Here is a 24,877-nt window from a genome sequence, read left to right as displayed (position 1 = left end):
ATCACATTACGGCCCCTAAGTTGCCTTTCTTTGTTTCATATGCACATTCAGTTGCTCACTAGAGGCCAACAGATACACAGGCCAGGCAGATATTATCAGCTAGTTTAACTTATCACACACAGACAAAAAAGAATTCCAGCTAAATTATGGAAAACTGAAATATAAAAGTGAATTAGTCACTGGTGACAGGCTATCTTAACTGTCAAAAAAATCATCTAATCTTCATAATACAGTTTCCCCCACACCACACAATGTTTCATCTATTGTTTATTGTCTTTTATAAGCTTAGATAATCTGCATTACATATATTTAACTCTCGTTTTTCTTCATCTCTCATTTCCCATCTTTTTAATACATTATTGTTTGTGATAAAATGTTTTAACTTCAAATTCAGCCGAGCCTTTATCAGATATTGTTGAGCTTTCTCTGGCTCTCCCTTAACTCCTGGTCGTTGTCTTTAACGTGAACAAGTTCCATTTGCTGTAGAAGACCGCAGAAGACAAAAGCTCTCAGATCGACTGGAATAAATCTCCATGCTCCATGCTATTTTGTTGTATTTGTGTTGTGCGTTATTGTTGTATTTATAACCTTGGCCAAGGTTGTCCTTTGTCACCAATCCTGTTTGTGATTTCCAGGACGGGATTTCAAGGTGCAACCAGGGGGAAGAGTGTGTCTCTCTGCTATTTGCAGATGATGTGGTTCACATCGCATGTACTGGGCTGGTTTGCGACACAGTGTGAAACGGCTGAGATAAGAGTCAGCACCTCCAAGTCATAAGGTCATGGTTCTCTACCAGAAAACAGGGGCTTGCTCTCCCTGGGTTGGGGTTGAGTTGTTGCCCCAAGTGAAAGAGTTTAAATCTCTCAGGGTCTTCTTCATGTGTGAGGGTCGGATGGAGCGGGAGATTGACAGGTGGATTGAGGTGGAATTAGTAAAGTGGGAGTTGTTGCGGACCATTGTGGTGAGCCGAAAGGTAAAGCTTGTTGCGATCCTCGCCAACTGTAGTGACATAAAGAATGAGGTTGCAGATACAAGCAACCAAAACGTGTTTCCTCTGTAGGAGTTACGCACTTGTAGTAGAGCCGCTGCTCCTTCACATTGAAAGGAGTCAGTTGAGGAGGTTCAGGTATCTGATAAGGTTGCCTGCTGGGCACCTCCCGGTGGAGGTCTTCCTGGCTCGTCCAACTGGTAGGAGAAGCTGGGGTAGGCCCAGAACATGCTAGAGGGGTTATATATCTCATCTGGCCGGGGAACGCCTCGGGATCCCCCAGGAGGAGCTGAAATATGTTGCTGGGGAGAGGGACGTCTGGACTACCTTGATTGACCTGCTGCCACAGCGACCCAACCCCAGATTAAGAGATTGGTTGGATGGATGGATGGATGGATGGATGGAAGGATGGAGATAAAGATGGATGGAACAGTTTTACATTACAAAATATATTGGTACGATTGTAGGGAATATTGTGTTGGTCAAAAACATCCAATCAGTTGAGCTCTACTGCACACACACGTTCACCTCACCAGTCACACAACCACGTTAAAAATCTAGGCTACATATTTATTGGTCAGACCACACAGTTATTTAGGTTAAACCTGTTAGAGCTAAAATGGAAATAATACTTATCCACAGTGGCATCTTATTTCAGATTTTCCACAAAATTCTTCAGTCCTTCTTTTCCCTTCAGTAAATTGTTTCAAACCCAAGTGTTCATGTATAAACATGAGGCCTCTTGAGGTCATGAGTTTGTGGACAGTCAGACAAGATGAGATGTGTATCTCCAGCTCACACCAGACTGTTTTTCTCCTGTCAAACCTCACTGACCCATCCAGCACACTTTCAACCCAGCACGCAGTGTTTTGAAAACGTGTCAGCCGTACTTCCAAACTATGCTGATAACATCCACACTCCACATGTGTGTGTGTGTGTGTGTGTGTGTTTCACTGAATCTGGGCTGAATTATCTTTCAGGCTTTACTGAATGAGCTCTCCATGTTCCTCTGTGTGGGAATGGATCAGAAATCTTTGTTGTTTACATGCAAGTGGGAGGCACACAGGCGCACAACACAGACAGCCATCTCTCTTAGAGATGTGTAAATTCAGCATACCTCCCTGTCACTGCCTGCATTCTCCTGATGCAGCTGCAAACTATCTTCACCACAAAAACATGAAACTAAATGCCAGGAATACTGAGAATTTGACTAGATGAATTGAGCCATTCTGAGATACACAAAAAAACAGAACATTTTAATGTTCAGCATTGTTCATCATTAACATCAGCCTGTGCAACATTGATATGTGGGGGCGCGGACGAGGACTTTGTGATGAATGATAGTTGCGTCAGTGTTTAAGTTGGTTAGTATTTGGCAGGAGGTGTTCAGGGGCCCTCTCTGTCTGAACAAATGACACTCTGAACTTTTGAACCAGAAGCCTGGATTAACAACTGACCTGGGAGCAGCAGACTCTGGGAAACTATAATTAAGGTTGATTAAAGAACATTCCTGGGGTCTGTTTCTGCATGTTAAGTGAGCTGTGGTGGTTGTAGGAGACCTGGGTCCCTATCAAATGCGCAGTTGTAATAGCTGAGAGATGATATATGTTCCTTCATTGTGAAAAATGAGACAAGACGCCACCCCGGCGCGGTGATAAACATGTATTTTAGCGGGAGTTTAGGGAAATACGCATGTGCGTGCTCGCAGGCAGCCGTGCACACACGAAAACAAACACGCGCAAACAAAAATTCCCAGATTGTGTCACACAGCAAAATGAACAGAAAGGAAAACAGTTCAGAATGCTTAGGAAAGCCAACCAGTCATTACTGCAATCATCCCTATGGCGTCCACAGTATAATTAGCTGAAACAGGCTGCACTGTACCTATAAATACCAGACTAAACAACAGTAAACAAAGGGACAACCGCAGCCAGTAACCTCTTACATTAGACTTCATTTCTTCCCCACAAGCCCTGACAGCAGCAGCATCAACAACAACTGTGGCAGCAGCGACAGCAGCAGCAGCATAACTCAGGGATTGGATGCTCACAATTAAACCTCGCTCAAGTTATTTATTACAGAAGCTGCTACACAGGAACGGTCACTTTGTCGAGGTCATCATTCTTTGCTACATCACCACCCCAAGCTTCTCCTCCTTTTCCCATTACTTTATTCTCCTCTTTTTTCTGTCTGTGCCTCCCTCTTGTCCATCTCCTCCCCAACTTCAAACAAATGCGTGCCAGTTTCATTCAGTTTGGTTTGGCTAGAGTGTTAAAACAAGCCTGGAGTTAAACCATCCCTGTACTTCTGAGACCTCTGGTATGACTCTCGGGAAGCAGGCCCAAAGGACAAACTGGGTCAGAGAAAGGACGAGCATCATGTCAACAACAATATGGGGTCTACCAGGGCTGCAGCAGGAGTCTATTGAACCTGTGTAACACCGAACCATGAGCCTGGTAGCTTAATAGCAAACAGAAATACTTTGCATTAGTTTTCTATTTCCAGATTTTATGACCTGCTGTTGTCTGCTTTGATTACCACGTGAAATGACTTTTACAAAGAATGTGAACATCAATACAGAAGCAGTGTTCTCTAACAAACAAAGTAGCTGAATCTGAGTGCTGATATTTTGTCCAGAAATTTTTTTTTGGTTTGGTCTGAATATAATAGATTCATAAACATGCATTCACCACCTTCAACCATTGGCTGCTCTCACATTCCCAAAGGTCAGCACAGGTTGGATTATGGTTCAACAAATGTAAACTTTTGGTGCCTGACAACCTCACGCTGATGACAAAACTCCAGGTAATAGTCCTGCACATATGTGCCAAAATAATCCTTTTCTCACTTCATTTTACACAGATTAAACAAACGAGATATAATGTTAATTTGTGACTTAATTTGTGACTTTCAGAAGTTCTGGAAGGTGGATTTTTCTCCCTTAAGGCTAGCTGTTTCCAGTTGTTTCTATGCCAAGCTAAGGGTGGTGCAGTGGTTAGCATCTTTGCCTCCCAGCAAGAAGGTCTGGGTTCGAATGTCAGGCCTTCCTGTGTGGAGTTGGCGAGGGTCTCCTCTGCTACTCTGGCTTTCCCCTGCAGTCCAAAGACATGCAGGTTAATTGGCGATTCATAGATGTGAATGTTTGTTTGTCTCTACATTACCCTTTTTACACAAATTAGCTGGTATAAGCAGGTTTATTAAATGCAGGTACACCTGCTAAAAAGGCAATTAACACCTTTTTCCCTGCCAGCCGAGTTTGCTGTTCTGTTCAGACTGAGGACATACAACTGCAAGGAGCAATGTCATCACATGCAGTTACAGAGCACACACATGCATGATGCACGCACATACACACACACACACACACACACACACACACACACACACACACACACACACACACACACACACACAGGCGCTTCAATCGGTCATTGTGTGCTTTTAAAACTCAGTTTGGGGCTGCACTCATTCTTGCAGGCCTGACTGCAGTGTAGCCGCAGTGTTTCTGGTTTAACAGCACCATGCTGGGCAGGTGACAGGTCTGTCTACAGTCTCTGTGTGCCCTGAACTCCAAAGGATAAGCTGTATCTATTCATGGATGCTAAGCTAAACTAACCTGCTGCTAGTTCTAGCTACATATGTATCATACAGATATAAGAGAGGCATCAAACTTTTCCTCTAACTCTAATCATGAAAGCAAATAAGCATATTTTCCAAAATGCTGAACAACTCATTTACTAATCTACAATGCAATGCATCACAGCTGTCGACAGAGGTCTGTCAGATCAAAGTACAGCTTCACAGACATGATGATGCTGTTTCTGACAACTACCTATTCTTTATGTTCTTAACTGATTTGCATTGTCTTCTCTTTTATTTCTTGCAACACACCTTCATGTTTACCTGAACTAAGACTCCAGCCCTCACCGTCTCCCCTCACACTCTTTAGGCTTTGGAAACACGCGCGCACGCACACACGCATGATGCACGCACATACACATACACAGTCACACACACACACACACACACACACACACACACACACACACACACACACACACACACACACACACACACAAACAGAAGCTGTCATACTCTACTCTAGTCTTTGCTGGAGCCTGTGACCCACAGATGCGAGTGCACAGGCCTTGAGTGACAGACGAATGCTCCCCAGCCCTGAGAACAATTAGCACAGCTAGGGGGTTGGAGACAGAGAGAGAGAGAGAGGGAGAGAGAGGGGCTGTCATATGGAGGCAGCTCACTGAAGAGAGACGAGAGGTTGTGACCCTACTCCAGCGCACTGTGTTCAGTCACCAGATACTCCAAACTACAAGACTTATTGACAAAGACAGAGCGACACAGAGACAGTGACAAACAGAGCTGAGTCCAATTCTCATTTCTAATTTCATGGCGTCCATGGAGAAGACTCAGGCCTCTGTTCACCTTCGATAACTGGTGGAGTAAAGAGTCCGGGAGGCCATGGAAAACTCAGCTGAATCAGCCTGTGTTGGTCCCACAGCACTGTCTGTCTGACTGCGGATCATTAGACACACACACTGAGCCCTACCCCATGAATAATTGCAACGTTATCACAATACACCATGCATCAAAGCACTGATAAGCAAGCGGATCGTTTGACCTCTCACACCTTGGCTACAAATAAACTCCGGAAACACGGCACATTGTATTGTTTTGAGAAAAATCAGAGCATGTATTTTTCTTTTTCTCCCCCCCCCCCACAAAATATGTGCTGTGAATTCCTGGCATGACTTCACAGACACATGGCCTTGTTTTTCTGTGCTCTTTGTGGATAATACATGTTGGTGGTGGCAGGGGTGCTGCTGGTGAAGGGATCGTCCACATGTGTGTTTGCGAGCAGGTGTGTTTGTGGGCTGGTGTGTCCTCCATCTTAATTAGGTTTGTATGTCTGTTCCCCTTCTTCTGTCACCTGTCCCACATGTTAGGTGCCAGTCTTTTCTTTCTCTTTTTTTCATATAACATTCCTGTCATAAATCCTCATTAATTTGAAGCCTGTTTTCATTAATTTAATTTATCACTATCAAGTTATCTTTGGAGATTTTTTTGTTCCTTTCAGATAATAACTTCGACCACGAGGAGCCACAATGGCACTGGAGTTTCTAGCATTTAGCAGAGCAGGACTATTTAAGTTGAAGCTGACTGCTGAACACATTAATTTCACAAATAGTGTGCACTGAAGCAAGTCTGCAGGAAACATGCTCAAGTTTAGAGTCTGTCTGCCTTGCACAGACATTTTATGATGTTTTTTTATGACCTATGACATAAACTACACATGACATCTTAAAATATGCTAAAGTGTTTGTCCCAAAGCATAACAATAAAACTAAGCAATAGGAAACAGCCTTTGGATGCCTCACAGTTAAAGGAACTGGCAGAGGGAAACTGAACAGAACATTTAAAAAAGATTTCATATTATTTTCCCGTAAGCGTCTTCACATATGGACCCAACAGTACATTGCAATAGATATCCTAAGCAACTGCTACAGGACAGGTCTGTTTTACTAGAAGGTTGTGGTTAGGTAACAGATCATTCTACAGTTTGGGTGAGTTTCACTTCTCTGGTTTGGTGAGCGTAACCTCACTGTACCCTCACAACAGGTGACTCCAGTTAATATATTCCACATCTGTCCAGTATGCAACCTGACCACCCGGCTCTTACAGGAAAAAAAGCCCTAAAACACACACACACACACTGTAAAACATCAGACAGGAATATGAAGGAAAAAAAATTGCGGAATCAACTAATCAACTCTTAAACTTAAATTAACTTAAATGTAAAAAGACAAGTTCAATTAATTTCAAGTTACCTTCAAATTCACAGCCAGTGCTTACACTGAAAGACTGAGTTCATCTGACTTAAAATATAATATATATGAGTAAGTATACTGTATATCAGTCTCCTATCAATATATATTACATCAAGTCAGGGTTGTTTCTTCTGGCAATGATTAAAATACTGCTAACCATGATGACAGTTACAGCTATTTCACCCCATCCCTGCCGCCTTCAAAGAGTGAGTTAATTGAACTCAACTTATGTTTTTAAGTTTAACCAGCTTACAATGTTTTACAGTGCACATCCTCCAACCAAAGCTGCTACTGGCCAACACACATAACTCCTGGGTTCCACCAACCTCTCGAACAGGACAAAGCCACACCCCTTGGTTTAACAGGAGTAATAAAACACACACACACACACACACACACACACACACACACACACACACACACACACACACACACACACACACACACACAGGCATCGAGACAAGCATGTGCTCTTTTACAGAGCAGCAAATGCTCAGGTGTCATTCTCTCCACCTTAAAAGCTTTTTGTGAGTGATCATCATTTGGGCAAGATTTGATTCAAATTGTTTCAGTGTTTTCTGTTCTCGTTCAGCGAAGGTCACGATCAAGGTGATCTCCACTCAATGAAAAAACTCTCAGGAACCTTTCAGGTCTGAGCGTGGGCTTGGCCCGCTGTGTTGGCTGCGTGTCCTGTCTGGCAGGTCCAGCCTCAATAAGACACACACACATATACACACACACAAACGCACAAACACACACAGTGATATTTCATGTGTTCATTTCTAGAGCTTTACAACTTGAATCCACAACCATGGAACCCAAAGAAGTATGCTGAGAGCGTGTCAGGAGGAGTTGGCTGAACATCAGACAGGCAACTGGCCTAGTAGTCAAGCGCGCACACACACACACGTAGACACACACACACACACACTTTAAGACACACCAGTGGGAATTTCAGAAGAAAAGGATTTAAAAAAAAAAAAAAAAGGGACGGTTGAGTGGGGGAGGAGGAATAAAAGAGGATATCGAGAAGGAAGAAAACAAGCAGGAACAAGGGAGGAGAGATAGAGAGAGTCTACATCTGCAAAGGACTTTACAGGCTCTGCAATCACGCTGCCACGTCAACATAAGACAGATAGCTCGGCAACACTGGGGTGAGGTAAAGAGGAATCTGTCCTCTCTCTCTCTCTCTCTTTCTCTCTCTCTCAAACTCCCTCGCTCTCTTTAATGTCCACTCACACACAAACACACATTTGGACAGCTGTTCCTGCAAGAATATTCCATTTAAAGCAAGAAATAGTTCACAACCTCGAGAGGGAAAATCGCCACTTGGACAGCCTTTGATATTCTCTTCCAACTTCCTAACTCTCATTTTAAACACATTAACTCGGTCGAATTAAGGCAACATGTTTTTAAAGCTCCTGGTTTCCACATGAGCACAATCAGGCAAGGATTGTATTTACTGTCACAGTCCATTTCAGGGTAATAATAGAAAGCCTTGTGGCTCTTTGCACGTAGCTGCTGCATTAATAGGCATTATTGACTTTATGTATGTGCTAAAAACTGAATGAGAATCTATTGATAATCGTTCTTTTGTTCTGCAGAACTTCACATTCATCATTTTGTCATTATGTTGTGTTGTTGTCTTTCCTGTGGACATCTGTTTACATTTTGCTTTCACTCCTGCATGAGTTTCTCAAGTTTCTCCTGCAACCACTTCACATCATGTGCTGCAGCATCATGAAAGAGAGACGGTGGCTCACATCGCCACCGGTCTGTTAACTGGCACTAAGTTCATGGACACAGCTGCTGTGTTTTGAAAAAAAAAAAAAAAAACAACAAAAAAAAAAACGTCCTTTTCCGGTACCAGCCCAACAGTCTGAAGGAAATGTTAATCAGTCGGCAAACACAACAAACAGACTTCGGTGAATATACCACATTGATTAAAGAGAAGTTGTGCAGCGTTCCTAGCAGCACTTTGTGTTGTTTCATGGCAGGCTGAGCATGATGAAGAGAGACAAGTTAACAGAGTGTTGAACTGTAAAGCAAACTCCGCATTTCGACTCAGATCTAGGGCTGCAAGTAATGATCATTTTCATTATTGATTAACCCTCCTGTTGTCTTAAAATATGAACTGTTCATGGGTTTAACAGCTGAGAAGACTAAACCCCTGAAGAACATTTTTGCAGCACAAAAGTTTATAAATCTTTCCTGAAATGACCTGAACATTAGGAAAAGTGAATCACGGTTTGTACAAAAGCTGTTCACCAGCAGGCTACACACACTGTCTTTAGGCTTTTTTTTCAGGCATTTATATAAAACATTTACAGACTCATAAGTTAGTGTTGATACAGGGTTTATAGCAACTATAAAGCATCGTAAACAAGACACACACACTTAGAGTGAACAAGACCGACTCATACATGTTGTAAGTGGAGAAATAATATATTACACATGAATTACTGAAAAAATTGTAGCTATATATTGTATGTTTTGTAGTAACAGTGTGTGGTGTACACCGAATGAATACTCTCGACATTGTAAAGTAGGAAAACACAGTTATTACTTGTTGTTTCTTCATGAAAAATGCATTTCTGGTTTGATTAAGAAGCTTCATCAGAGGGGTGTGTCGAGGGCAGGTCAATTTTTTAACATGAAGAAAAGGGGAGGATTCAGAATATAAAGACATCGGGAGGTTTGATTTGTCAATTTTCTTTTTTAAATTGTTTTATCGATAAATGGTATGAAAATTGTAAAAAAAAAAAAAAAAACATCAACCAACCACCACAATCACATTTTCCCAAAGTTCAACATTGTTCTCAATTTGATTGATTATCAAAGCAACTGACTTTTTTGTTGGTCTACTAAGTAAATGATCAATGGACTAATCATGACAACACTTGTTTGACAAAGCATCAGGAATGAACTGAACATGTACAGTGTATATAGAAACATAACGCTGTATCAACAACAGAAATATGTTTATTTACGCCACTCAGAACAAATGTTTCAGTGTTTTGTTCTCTGCTCTAATGAGATTGGATAAAGCCTTGGAGTATAATTATTATGCTCCCACTGTGTTCTAACTAACCTTTCCTGTTCAACTTCCTGTCTCACACTGTTCTTGTTTGCTCTAAATTAGCTCCAGCTGATGTTATGAGCCCTTGGTGACTTGTTCAGACCTGGCATCGTAACTCCCTCAGTGGATGACATGCATGGATCAGTTTTCAGTGCTTGTCCAGGAGGTGATCCTTTGGCTCCACCATGTGCCCACAAACAATAATACACAACCTGTCAGCCCCAGGCTATTTTAGGTATTAAATGTTAATGTTAAACTTTATTGATCCCCAATGAGAAATTCTCTTTTCATTTGCTGTGCTGGAGGAAAAATCAAAGGTCAGGCCTGGCTACAAAACAGCACCCATGGTGCTGATAATGGTTCAATGTCTTACTAAAGGACACTTCAGGGGTGAGTGTATTTACTGACAGAGGCTTCAACCAAGACAAGTCTTTTTAACTAACTGGTTTAGAAATAGGCGTGAAACAATAGTGAGTGTGCAGATTTTAATTTCAAACACTCACTCACTGATATTCACATAATTAATGAAGCTGCTGCAAAATCTGCAAACCTGGTACCCTTGGGCCTCATAATCCAGCCTCCACCAGCTGTTTGACACACTTGCAGCTTCAACATCAACCAAACGATGCCCCTGAATAAAAAATAAATTAAAAGAAAAATCTACTCTATTGCTTAAAATGGGAAAGAAGAGACATGCAAGCTTTGATAGATCTGCTTGCTTTCTTCACTGAAATGGCTGTTAAAGGTCACTGGACTGATGAAGAGGAGGAAAGATCGAAATAAATAAAAACACTGTCTACAGTTGCTCTGTATTGTGCCACGCGTTAAATCAAGTATGAGGAAGACTGGAATTGAGAAAAAAAACAAGGAAGAAAAAGGAGGCAAGACAAGAACAGATATAGAATTTATTTTCAATATCCATTGCAAAGAATAAGAGGTGACACAGCTTGAAACAGATAATATAGAATTTATTTTCAACCAGAAGTAGGAAAATACATAGGTAGGTGTAAAGGAAACAAGCAGAACCTGTAGTCAAACAGAAAAAATAAAAGAACAAAACTAGTCCAAAGAGAATTGAGAGGACGGCTAAGGGGTACAACAGAAAGCATTGTTTACCATTCAGTTTCTTTTTAAAACAGTATGTGTTGATTTGAAAACAGCTGCCTTGATTTCTCATCTGGGTTAATGGACATTCTACAACATTGTGCAAGTGTTTCGTCATTTTTTTTTTTTTTTGCTGGTATTTCATGAATGGTAAACAATAGTTGGTCCAGTGCATAAACACAGTGACACAGATCAATATATGTACTCAGCTGACTACAGATAGACAATCCTGATCATTGAACAACTACCACTAGATCGGCAGGGAGAAGGAGATGAGCAAATATACAAGATGGATGATAAAAGGAAAAAAGCCGTAAAGGTTTTCAGATAACGAAACGGTCTTGGAGGTTGAAATGGAGTTAAAAAGGAAAATAAAAAAAAGAAAAAACCCAAAACAAAAGCACAGTTTGAAAGATGACAGCTACATTTTCCAGATAAAATATTTAAAAACCCTTTCTGAAGGTGTCTGAATGTTTCTGGGTATTATTGCCAAGTTTTTGGAAAAACAATGCATTTAAATTGAGTTGATGGGTTGAGAAACCAAACTCCAACCACAGTGACAAGTATGAGTACAGATGTTCATGTGATTCAAGGAAAAGGACAAAAGTACCTTGCTTTCCTTACAGCCCTACATTTCATGAAGACCATGATATGGATTAAAGAAAAAAAAAAAAAAGAAAAAAAATTATGTGACTGGTTGGTGAAAGAATTCGCTCTACAACAGAACTGAACTACAAGCAGCTTTGGTGTGCATCATTACAAAGAGATGCAGCCTGGGAAATCACTCTATGCCTAACAAGCCAACTATGAAACACAATGCAACAGTGAAAAAGTACAAAGCCAACAACGTGATCACTCGCTGAAGCTTACAGAGTGACATAACTCAGCTCTGCGATTTGCCCGATTTTCAATCAGAAGCCATAATCTGTGGTTTAACGAGAGAGTGATGAAGAGGGGGGGAAGTCAACAACAGAAAAGATTTAAAGAATCAAATAAGTGACTATTGATAGTAGCTAGCTAATGTAACATATTTAATCACTGCGATGCACAAGAAAGGAGTGAGATGGACTAGTAGTACTCAAAAATCATCACAGGACCAGTCTAGCGACCAGCAGCACAACATTAGCTTAGTCTTACAAACACGTTTTACACCAGTCAGAACAGTGTTCTCTAGTACTCAACTGCAGTCACTAGTAAGACAGCTCTGCTGCCCTAACCTACCGGCACTAGCACTCTCCAGCTAGTGCCATGCAACATCCAAAATAAAGCTGAAAAGTAAAAAAAAAAAAAAAAAAAAAAAAAAAAAAAAAAATAGATCCCTGTGCTGAAAGTTCTAACTGAACCAATGATGCGGGTACTTTTCCTCCAATAAGCAATCAATCAATCCTTCATTCTACGAGGCATCATCAGGAACATTCAACTTCTCGACATCAACCCATCAAAGACAATGTCTCATGATTTCTACAGAGGATTTGGTTTGTGATGGGATAAGAGTAAATGGGGGGGGGGGGGGGGGGTATTGAGTAAAAGTAAAAACAATGTAGCAAACATAACACCGTCATAGAATTCATGATTTACACAACAACACAATTCAATATCTTTTTAGAAAGGAAACATGAGATACATCTTTTATTCACACTTTACAAAAAAGCTAGCCTTTAAATCTACTACAATACTAATGCCATTCAGGAAAAAAAAAGCAAACTGGACACATTGGTTTCCATTGGAAAACAAAAAGTTAAAAAACAAACATGTAGGGGGCAAACAAATGGGACAAGAAAACTTGTTCTGAGGACTAAATTTATATTTCCTATTTACTTGCTTCCCTCTTTCTTTAAAAATGTCATTTCAACATATACATTAAAGTAATAAGATCTTTACTCACTAATATGATGGGACAGGGAGTGAGGGGAGCTGCATCTGAATCTAATAAGTGCTCATCATCCATTGTATCTGTGTAAAAGCATGGCTGTTGAAGTTATAGTCTCACCACTGACACATCTCTCTTGTTTTTCTGGGATGTAACACATTTGATTCATAGCAACGTGTTTGCCTGGCCTTCAGAGAGAAACAGCTGAGCTTGCTGCCCCTCATCCCTTGTTCATCCAAAAGCAGCCTTCCACCTTTTCCAATATAGAGGTAGGGGGGTCCACAGATGGCACTATAGCTGCAGTGACGAGGGTACGAGAACTATACAAAGTGGTTGAGCAAAGGGGTGTAAAAGACACAGCTTGAGTAATATAGTGGGTAGGTAAAGTCTGAGGTTGGGCGGTTGAGGGTGTGAGGGAGTATTAGGGTGATGGACAGGCTTATGGAGATTTAAAATTCATGGCCAGGGAAGGAGCTAAGGGCTATGTATTTTTGGGGTCTGGGCATGGAGCCGTGCTAAGGTACAATGAGGGCGCAAAACAATCCGAGAGTGGATTCAGTGAAGGTAAGACATCCTACTCATGTTGTTTAAGTAGAGGAGAAAGGGTCGGTGGAGAAAGCATACCTGATTACTAGAGAGCTCAATGAATAGGAAGGATATACACATCATCATAACATTGTCACAGCTCATAAAAAAGGAAATCAACATTAACAAAACCCAAAAAAAGGACATAAAATCTTCACAAATGTCTCAACAGTATTTAAAAATAAAAGGAGAAAAGGTTGTTCAGGCGTTCGTCAAATGTAAATAGTGCAAGACAACGACAACTGCTACAGTGAGGCACGATGTTTTGTTGTATGTGTGGGATATATATATGTTGTATCAACCACACGTCACTGGTGAAAGTGGGTGTGAGATATAGAAATGAACAGATGTGGAGTCACTGGTGGGCTGTGACTCATTCTTGCATGTCTTTTTGTCTGAACTGATGGCAGCAGTGTGGATCAATGGCTTTGTTAATGGGCAAGAAGCAACAGGCAGAGTTTACTCAGTGTCTATTTACAATCGCAGCAATATGCCGGCAAATCAAATCAACGGCAGAAACAGAGGGGGGGAAAAAAACAAAAAAAGAAAACAATACTGATACATTAATTACAGTTAATCTCTAGGGAGTGCAAAGTAGTGACTGCGAACGCCTTGAACAACCTCTTCTTACGTCTTTTGTACAAGCTGGTAATATCAATTCATCTTAACATTAACTGGATAAAAATTTAGCCATAGTTTACAATACAATCTTTTTTCAAATCTGATCATAATTTACTCTTAGTACAAAAAACGCCAGAAAACAGGTCTTTTGTGGTTCATATACAATCATGTAAAGACTGAGTCTAGATTTCTATTCTGTACAAACACTTGTGAAAAAACCACTGCTTTTGTGTATGGAATTTATGGCTGGGGAAAGTCACTACTGGCCTCAGAGACAGTGCTACAGATCTGCCTTCAAATTACCTGTATGTGTGTCTGTGTGTATGTAAGTGTTTGTGTGTAAGCTTGCATGTGTGGAGTTGGATGGCAACTCCAGACAGTGAGAGGAATGCTGGTTTTACTCCTGTATATCAGCCATTACTCGCTCTCTCTGCCTAAAAGCAATCGAGATAAAGAAAAGATTTGTGATATCCCCCCCATCGCTTTTTCCATCAGCCTAAATCCCCTTGCCCCAAAAAAGGTGATACATGGGCCACATGAGCTCCTAAGCACAAGACTAGCCTAACAACTATACAAGCTGGGGTGAAACAGTCTGCTAACAGGATGGTAGCTGCTCTCAGTTTCTCACATCCTTCCTTGACAATTAACACTACATACTACCCATATGTAATCAGGCAAACGTAGTTCTGAGACGTCTTCTCGAGGCATCTGTGGGTTTGGTAGCTAATGCACCAGGGCTGGGGTCAGAGGTGTAGACTATCTTGTAGCACCACGGGAGGCCATGACCACACAAAAGGCCTCAGCACCACAGAATGACAGCAGGAATCTCACCTCGTACGAGCTGCGCTACATCCACCTCCTGGGACACACATCTACCAGCTAAACGCTCCTCTAACCCAACCACATCTGAGCCAACAAATGTGTGTATTCTAGAAAGACTGAGAAAGTACACTGGCCGCCCAGAGTACAGGGGAAAACAAGCACAAGCCAATAATGGAGGTCTGAGACTGACAAGTCTGCTGTCTTTGCTGGTTTTAGATTTATACAGGACATACAGACAAGCAGACCATCAGCTATGGAGCTTTTCAGGTGGATGTCATCCCCTCAGCCACTTCTACGTTTCCCTTTTCTCTAAAACCAAACAGTGCCCCGTGTGACAAAGCTGAATGAGCTACCATCCCCTCTAGTTTGGATGACAGAAGCAAAGTGGGTGGGTGGGTGGATTTTGAAGAGGAAAAGGAGTTCGAAACACAAAATATGATGCACGAACAGGACTGACTTGAGCGGTTAAAAAAAGAACAAAAAAGAAAAATAGAGAAAGAAAAAAGAAAAATATAGAATATCTATAACATTATACGAAATCCCTGTTGGCCAGACCTCACTGTACGAATATTTTACAGGTTGTGTTTTTTTGTCTTCCTCCTCCAGTGTGGTGGAGGGAAGAGCTGGTAGTGGGAGGGAGGGAGGTTGAAAGGGAGAGGCTGTGGTTGCAGCTCCCCCTGGCGGTGTGGCAGGGACTCACTACCTGCGTGCAGGCAAATGAAGCCCATTGACCTGGGGGGGCACATTGGGCAGGAGCAGCTCCAGCTGGGCGAAGAGGGAGAAGTGGTCGGAGGGGATGTGGGGATGTGGGCAGCCGCTGACATTGTTCTCTACAAGCCAGTGGGGGTCCAGGGGGCCCAAGATACCCAGCACGTTCAGGTGAGGCTTGGAGTAGAAAATATAGTCAATGACACCCTGAGGAGAGAAAAAGAAAGGGGTCACCTCTACAGGAACAGATTGGAGCATCCTTGATACACTGCCTATAACAATCATGAATTCCACTGTGGACATTTTCTCATGTTTGTATATTCTAGAACTATGCTGGTCTGTGTATTTTGGAGCACTGTTCTTTGTTCATATACAAGAAACATCATTATCTACAATCACAAATCCAAACCTGTGTTCCATCAGTCAAAATTACCTTGAAGTCGAAGGTGTAGTTGGTGTAAGGCATCAGGCCGTTCTCGTAGGCGCTCTTCAGCTTGAAGCCATGGGTGATCCTGCCGTTGGACGTGCTGTTTTTGCCATTGCAGTTGAATTTGGTCAGGCTGTCGCTATAACGAAGCTCCTTGAAGTCCTTGTGAGTGCAGTCCACTCCGCCAGTACTCAGGTACTCCACTACGCCTGAACAGAGGGGAGAGAGGAGAAGTCCTCTTCATCAGAATCAAGAAAAGTCAAGTGGCACTTTAAAGTCCCAACAGACCAGGCCAAGTCTGTTCCTACTGATACCACAGGCACCACTAAATAACACTTAAGGTAGAAAAGATGGGTACTGTAGATAACCATGTAGGTACTGTAGGTATGATCACTTAAATGATCAATTCGTCTGCACATTATTACATTAACTGACTTTGATCTATAAAATGTGAGCAAATTGTGAAACGTGTCCACCACAGTTTGCAAAAGACCATGGTGACATCTCCAAATTGCTTGTTTTGTTCGACCAATACTCCAAAATGTAATGTATTTCAAAGTAGACTAAAATAAAAAAAATCAGTGAATATTCACATTTGAGAAGTTGCAACCGGTGTGTTTTTGGCATGCTTGTGTTAAAAGAAATCTCAATCACTGATTACCAAACTTGTTTCAGATGAATTTTCTGTCAAAAGCTTAATTTACTAAAAAAGGTTCAGGGAGTCTTTCACCTACATCAGGTTTGATTTAAACATACTTTTTGCAAACAAGACTATACATACAACAGGATTTGTTAAACACCAAATAATGTGGGTCAGTTATTTGGGTTTGCTTGTTCTTTTTTTTTTCCTTTTTAATATCAGACAGCAGCCATGCAGACATAAACATGCTCATCCAGGAGGAGATACTGACCAACAGCCTTATAATTACCTGTTGCTGAAATGATAGTATTGTTGTAGCATCTTCAACAAAATGCACAAAACTCCCTGTGGTCAGATACAGCACAGCTCTATTTGTCTCTCTTACTTACCAGAGTCAGGCAAGGAGTTGAGGTCAGCGCACAGCACCAGTGGAATGGCATTGGTCTCACCAGAGACAGAGGACAATTTGAGGCTGCGTGTGGCCTTGTCCACTATGTTCTTCACCTCTGACAGGAACATCATGGTCTGGACCAGCTTGACGTCAGAGTACTCTGGGTCCCAGTGCATGTGAGCATTGGCTACCAGGAGCAGCTGCTTCTCCATGCCGTGGAGTGACTTTCCAGCTGAAAGTAGGGAAAAAGGTAAGTGGGGAGAGGCGATACAAAGAAGAGAAGAACATAAGAGTTATCTACAACACCACGTACAATGCCTTGTAATGTAACTTCACAGTGATTTTCAGATAAAAGTCAATTCTGGATTAGCTTTTCTAGCTCATCTTAAAGAAAAACACATGCAGTAAATCTAGAAATGCCAGGCTGCCAAATAAGAAATTTCAAAGATCCAAATAGGGTGTCTACTCACAGGAGACCTCCATCATTTCTTTGCGGACCTCAAGTAGTACAGCTACCCCAATGTTGTCCTTGGTCATCACCCTGTTCAGCATAGCCTCTGAGCCCTCGGAGTTAGCCATGGCCAGCTGGTTGAACTCCACTGTGTGCTTCTGCACTGCACTGAACCTGGAGATAAACAGAGGGAGGCAAGAGAAAAGAGGTTTCAACACGACCAACTCTCACACTCCAGATAATAAAATCTAGGACCTTGTCCGGGTAAATCAAAACACATGAATTAATCTTTAAGTGGAGCAATCTTCAGGCACAAAATGATTGTAGTCGTGTCCCACAGTGGCCCGTGTGTGATAATATTTTAATTATGTTTTTTCCCCCCCAGATAACTGATTTATGGCTTTGAAGCAAATAATATTATTCTCTCCAAGTACGGCGAGAGCTCTCCAGACTGGGTCGCATTTGGTTAATTTGGTAAAATTAAAATGACTCAATATCAGAGTAAAAGGGACATTGTGCAACATAATGAAGTTACTGGGAACAAGTACAATTGTGAATAGATTTAAATTTTCAGTTATATTTTCTTGTATCTCGTGGTATTAGAGAAAATTTATATGGCTGATGGTATCCAACCAACTTAACAGTGAATTATCGACTTCGGCAAAAATACAGGGATCAGTACTGGATGAAGTTTCAGCCTTCTATGGGTTGTTGATTTAAAGTAAAAAAAAAAAATACTTTTGAATTTAGCACAGGCTGCTTATAGTCTCATGAATATCATTCGGTTGCATAGCTTTAATTTGACCAAAACTCTTTTTAGGACTTTGTGTTATAATTCAATATCACTTCTTGTCTCTTCAGATAAACAGATTTAAAATTAGTTTTTTGTCATTTTGGGATTATTGAAGGAGTACTCCATTGATTTAGCATTGCAGCTGTATAACATGGTCAGTCTCACAATAGAGAGTTGTGGCGAAAAAAAGAAGCAAAATTGTTGCAGCTGAACCAGAGACATTGTGTTTCTCCCATGTATTATTCTTGCCAAACCAGGAGCCTAAATTTCCCATAAAGCAACTTGATCACCCACACTTCAGTTGGGGATTCAGGTGTAATATGCTAATAGAAGTTAATGTAGCCTTGAATCCTCAAGCATGGATGAGTAGCAGGCTACAGAAGTCTGATCTCCACAGCCAAAAATTTTTATGTGTAAAATCTGTATGGTTCCCTTGTGTTGTAAATCAAAGTGAGGTAGTTCTGGATTGATTGGCTGCAACTGATTTCCATTAAAAAAATTTCAGAACAAAAATACCACCTTTTCCCTTCCAGTCCAAACTTCCCACCAATATTGTGGTGGGAAGATTTTGAAAGTAGCTTTGGCAGACTCAAGCATGAGACCTGATGACAACATTCATATTCAACAAGTATGACATTTTTCAGAAGTGTGTATAAAAGGTTTAGTATTCATGTCTAAGTGCAATGGCCCAGTCTAAAGCCTAGCTTTTGTATTCGGCTATGAATGATCCCTTGTGGTTTTACACTTCATGAAAGTGTATTCAGGTGTGAAAACACAGTAAACATACAGGTTATGGAGGCTTGACACAGATCCTTTCCAAGGTGAATGCAATCAATGTTATCACTGTGTGAAGGCTACAAACCTTACAGGCTGTCTAATTTGCAGGGTAATCAAACTGGTTAGGTAGGTCAGCGGTGGTAGCTCCACCCAGCTGATATACCCTCTCAACTGAAACAGGATACCATCAACATACAGCAATATAAAATATAGCATTGTTATAGATTCCCAGTGTTACAGATTGGACCTGGAGTGAAAGGCTTACAATGTGGTACATAATTTCTTTGTTAGAGTTATTGCATCTGTTTAATGGGGGGAATTTTCACAAGCTTAGTGATCAGCTATAATTGCAACAATAAAGCTGTATTAATCACTCAGGCAATAATATAAGGTGCTAATGTTTTTGGTGCATCTTACTGTCTGAGCTACAAGCCAGTGATTCTGGCATTTAAACAAAATCTTACAATGTATGTTTAACTGTAAAGAAGATTTTAAAAAATATTTTAAGTCCTATTAAGGTTAGTCAACCAGAAATACACACCATTGGACAATAACTATAAAACTGTAGGTACATACTTTTCCGTCTTGTAGAAAATTGCACATCCGTCTACGTGTTTACGGTCCGACTCTGACATAGTCCTAGCTCGTGACTTTGGACTGAAGAACCCGTCATATCCCTGCTCTTTCAGTTCAGGCAAGAAGAAATTGTAGTACTGCTCTGTCTCAACTTCCTGCAATCAACAGAAAACGTGTCAGGATGGACAGCATGACAGGGATGACAGTCATGTAGTATAACTAACACCGCCTTCCAAAAAGTGTAATTCTACAATTAACATTTTCATACAAAACAGAGAAGAGCAGGAGATACGATAGTGTAAGATACACTTTCATTGTAATGACATAAATTACACAAGTAGAAGAAAGAAATGCTAAAAAACAGAGCAGATATAATAGCAGCCAACAAGGAAAAGGTTTGGGAATAATTCTGCATTGATGAATACAAACAAGCAGCTGCATGCAACAGATCATTTATTGATTTTTTTTTTTTTTTTTTTTTTTTTTAAGTGCTAGACTTAAACCCTGCTCTATGTGATATAGACATATGTAAAATAAAATATTAGAGACATTTCACTTTTTTTTGAATATTCTAATATAATTTGATGTAATTATTCAAGGTTTTTAGAATGCCCTCTCACAGAACGCTCCACACGTCAGACCTTTATCAAATTATGCAGATACTATAAAAATCACTTCCTAGTACAAGTTGCAAACATGCTGACATTTTCCAGGAAAATGAGAAAATGGCCACACATCAGTGTTCAGTGTTGACACAGTGTCACCACTGAACATAATGCTTTACAAAGAGAGCATTTATTGCAGGGTTATTGAATTGCATAACAATTTACAGATGTTGCTTTCATGGTGTTGACTGAAGTCTGGCCAAAAATGTCAAACTCCCACTAGACAACCCAATTTTTAAAATCTTGCTGAATCTGCCTTGATATACAAAATAAACACTTAGTTCATTTATGTGTAAGCCAAACTCATGTTTTGACGTCTACCTCTCACCTGCAAACTGATGATGTCTGCGTTGCAGCCCAGGATCTCCTGCATGATGGATTTCTTCCTGTATTCCCAGTTTAGAGCCCAAGAGGGACAGTAACCATATAGCTGTCGTGTGGCGTACTTATCACACAGCACATTGTAGCACATCACAGAGAACAGTGCTGAGGGGAGAAAGACAAAAGGGCATCTCTTAGAAACACTAAAGAAGCTGATGATTTTTCGTTTCCTCGCATTTTTTATCTTTAAAAAAAATAAAGAAAAAAGAAAAGGTGCAATATGAACAGTTTCACATTTGTTTAATTGAATTATCAAAATACAATCTAGCTCTGTGCTTTCTACTTTTTCTAGTCTACACATGGAAAACTTTAATTATATGTAATGTTTTTTAAAACAAGCTAAATGCTATAACATTTGGAATTCTGGGCACTGAGTAGTGTGTTCCCTAAAAAAGAATTTGGGCAACACATCCAAATCGATTTGCAATCATCCAAAAGGATTGTTTTAAACATTCCAACAGGGTCAAATTATACAAATCCACCCATGGGAAATACTGGTATACTGAAAATATTTACATGAGATTTTTTGCTCCATTTGCTAAATTTTAGTTAGTTCTGCTTAGATTCAACAACAGGAACTGTGCATATACTACAATGCACATGTTGAAACGTATTGGATCTTAAACTTATGTAAGCAGCCTTTTTCTGTCTGTTGAGCAGATAAATGTGGCTGACAGTCAATTTTTATGGATTCAAGCTGGATCCATAATTACGGAACAGCTGTGTATTTCAAAAAAGAATGCTAAGAGTATGTGCATCTGTTCAAAGTCATGTTTCGTGCATGTTGTCCTTACCTGAGGCCCGTGATCGGTCTGGTTCCTGGAGTGAGATCCATGACCGGGCTGGGGGTTGCTCTGTTGGTACTGAGCCGAGGGGAAAAAGGGGTTCCATATGGGTGACAAGATGAACACAGATGTCACATAATGACTTTAAGAAAGTTAAGGGCAAATAAACTATTGGGTTCACAATGCCCTCAAATACAAATACTGATGAACCTGTCTTTTGAGGAGATAAAAACAATTGGATATATGCAATTCTTGTTCCAGTCTCAAAAATGCTAGACAGAAAAGAAACTCACTGCGCTTGATAGCCCCTGCCAGATTGTCTAACAAGTAGTTGAGCAGTCTCCGCGTGCCATCAGGTTCCTGGTAGAGGCTCATAATTTCTTGTGCAAGTGGGTTTCCTGGTGAAGGAAAAGCAAACTGGGCTGAATCATCTCTAAGAGAATAATGGGATTTCAAGGCTAGAATGGCTACAAAAACCACTGACAAGCCACTCACCTTTCAACCCCAGTGTTTGTAACTGAAACAGTTTCCCCAATTCAAATGGCAGAACCCGCAACTGGTTGTTATTTAAAAGCAGTTCCCTGTGGAGGACATAGTGGAATTTGATCATTAGAAACCAGCCCTCCTGAGGAACAACCACCCTTGTTACATTTCAGAAAAATTATTTACCACATTGCTGATATTAAGAATGTCTATGGCATACTTGCCAACTTTAGATTGATTGCTAATGTGGACTTTTAACATTGAATCTAAATATTCCAATAAACGTGGGAAATAATAGAAACACAGGAAAAATCCGAGTGAATCAACTGAAAACATCATCAACCCTCTGACAGCTGGAGGTTCACACTGTGCCTGAATTATGGGGTAAATGTGCTGCCTGAAATCTCTCACCTGAGAGACACCATGTTGCCGAGCTCTGCCGGCAGGCTCCTGATCTTATTGGATGAGAGATCCAGGTACACCAGGTTGTGTAATTTGGCAATGTCTGGCGGGATGCGTGACAAAGAGTTGTCACTGAGGTGCAGGGCAGTGAGGTGGGTGAGAGACCACAGGGCTGTGCTGAGACTCCTTACTCGGCCTACAGCAACAGTGGGAAAAGGACACACAAACACAGAGCATAATTAAATCATGAATGGGTCAATATGGGTTTATCAATATCACAATAATAAAGAAGATGCTTGAACATAATTTCCCAAAACACCCAAAGATTTAAGAGAATGACAATATCATTTAAAGTTAGAAATTGTTAATGTTGGGTATACCCGCTTGGGTATAAGACAAATTTACAGTGACCTATTTTAACCATGCAAAACCCAGTGTGGGACAAGAACTGAAATGATTAGTCAATTAATCAATTCATCAGTCCACAGAGAATTAAATGGCTTTAAGTTTGATAGTGAATAATACATAAAAGTTATTTTTGAGGGTAAAATACCCAAGATTCACAGGTTGCAGCTCATTTTTTGCTTCAAATGTGAGTAAATGCCAGTTGCCTTGATGATAATAAATTGAATATATTTTGTTTTGGACTGTTGTGCAAACAAAACAAGAAATCTGAAGATGTCACCTTGGGCTCTGGAAAACTAATGGACATTTAACACAATATTCTGTTATCTTTGTAGACAAAACAGATGCCAGACAAATGGCAGGTTAATTCATAAAATAATCCCCTGATGCAGCTCTGTATGGAACTGACGTGAGCAGTATCACAGTAGTGGACCCAACTCTCATTTGAACAGTTAAGATCCAATAATTACCTGAGCCCAATAATGTGAGTAGATGTACAAAGAAAGATGACATTTAAAATCAGCACAACTGTCCAATAAAATCAACCTCTATGCCAATGTCAAACAATGTGTGTAGACAGTGCAAACTCGACACACCTACTTTACCTAAATAAGTACAAACTCCCAGATAATACTCACCGCTAATTTCCAGCTCAGCCCAGTATGACTTCTTCCCGTTGGCTGCCTCCTCGCTGGACATAATTGTGTACATCCGCCTGGGATCCGGCGGGTCATATTTTTCCTTGGGCATTCCTATAACACTACAATGACAATTTGGATTTTAAATGTCATTATTGAACAGAGTAAAAGCTATTCTGATGTGTCATCAATTAAAGAGTTTTATCTTGAAACTTAAGATGGAATAACTTTACTGTAATTTAGGTTACAGGTGATCTATGTAGCTCTTCAGGCAGTCACATTTACATTGATAACTTTAATATGCCACCACAGGATGGCAAGGTATGAAACGTAACACTTTACAATAAAAAAAGAACAAGCTTTTGGTCAAGATATGATTAAAGTAATACGTTGCCATTTATATAGCTAGATGCTGTTTATCATGCAGTATAATTAGTTAACATTTAAACAACTTCCGCTGAAGACCGTGGTTTACTTGAAGTTACATAATAAACAACATTAAAACAAGCAACGTAGTGCAACGTTTTTCATGCTGAACTTGGTCAACTAGGCTGTAAACAACTGTATGAAACTTTAATTCAATTCGCGAAAGAGCTGAAAATGAAACATTTTAAAAAATTGTAAAAACAGCTAGCTAAGGTTAGCCGATTTTTCCTCTCATTGTTGCTAGCTGATTAGCCTAGCTGAACCTAAATAGGTAGCTATCAAAGTATACATAACAAACGCTAAATGGCTAACGCTAGCTCGCTTGCTAACTAGCAAGGGGGAAACGGACGAGCCAAGAAAGTGAAATTGACCAATAAACTGACTTTAACGCCCTGTCCAGTTGGTTCAGCGGAAAAAATTCAAAATGATATTAAAAGATACAGTACAATTCTTGTTTACATAATAGCAAGGCACTGACTCGCGCGTTAACACTAGGCCACGACACGGCGCATTAGTTAGCTGCCGCTAGCTAGCCTCCAACAGCAAAAATCACTATCGTTGAGATAAACAGAGAGTAAACGAGCTCAAAGCTACACAATGCTGGGTCTGCAAGCAACTGCGAGCTATTTAGCTTAGCTCGAGTTAGCCTGCTAGCTAAAACCTAACAGATACCAATTACTCGAAACTGACCGACTTCCTATTCAAATAAGCCCTTCTTCAAAAAATAGTCACGGCGCTTTTAACATCTAAATAAGATTGGGGTGAAATTGGTGAAAAATAGTTCAGGTCTTTAAGGAAGGATTGGATTTTTACCTGCAAGAGCATACCAAATCGCGAGGACGACTGCGTGTTCTCTTTTGTTTTCTAGCTACTTCTCACCCGTTTCCGCTGCTGTATCATGGCGACTGTAAGGATTTTTTTTTCTCTGCCGATAACAGCGCTTGATTCTATTGGTCAGCGTGTAGACGGTCCAACCAGCTGTTGAACCACAGTAAATAAGATCCTTGATTGCTG

At 40.6% G+C, this 24,877-nt stretch overlaps 1 protein-coding gene across 2 annotated transcripts; it reads right to left on the bottom strand.

Annotated features, from left to right (window-relative positions):
- Window positions 1-12,633: 12,633 nt before the first annotated feature.
- Window positions 12,634-24,753, bottom strand: LOC111226432 (CCR4-NOT transcription complex subunit 6). Of its 2 annotated transcripts, none has more exons than XM_022751574.1 (12): window positions 24,677-24,753; window positions 23,438-23,559; window positions 22,404-22,590; window positions 22,005-22,090; window positions 21,803-21,907; window positions 21,519-21,611; window positions 20,672-20,829; window positions 19,679-19,833; window positions 17,552-17,706; window positions 17,080-17,313; window positions 16,057-16,259; window positions 12,634-15,830 (listed from the first exon to the last, which is right to left on the bottom strand). In XM_022751574.1, the coding sequence occupies exons 2-12, from the start codon at window positions 23,547-23,549 to the stop codon at window positions 15,615-15,617; spliced, it is 1,704 nt and encodes a 567-aa protein (XP_022607295.1). In that variant the 5' UTR covers window positions 23,550-23,559; window positions 24,677-24,753; the 3' UTR covers window positions 12,634-15,614. The 2 variants fall into 2 exon arrangements, with proteins under 2 accessions (XP_022607295.1, XP_022607296.1); XM_022751575.1 differs by having other exon boundaries at window positions 21,519-21,587.
- Window positions 24,754-24,877: the final 124 nt, after the last annotated feature.

The sequence above is a fragment of the Seriola dumerili genome, unplaced genomic scaffold, assembly GCF_002260705.1.
Source record: "Seriola dumerili isolate Sdu_G_001 unplaced genomic scaffold, Sdu_1.0 BDQW01000160.1, whole genome shotgun sequence".
NCBI classification, from domain to species: Eukaryota; Metazoa; Chordata; class Actinopteri; order Carangiformes; family Carangidae; genus Seriola; species Seriola dumerili.
This window is presented reverse-complemented; position numbering and strand designations above follow the sequence as displayed.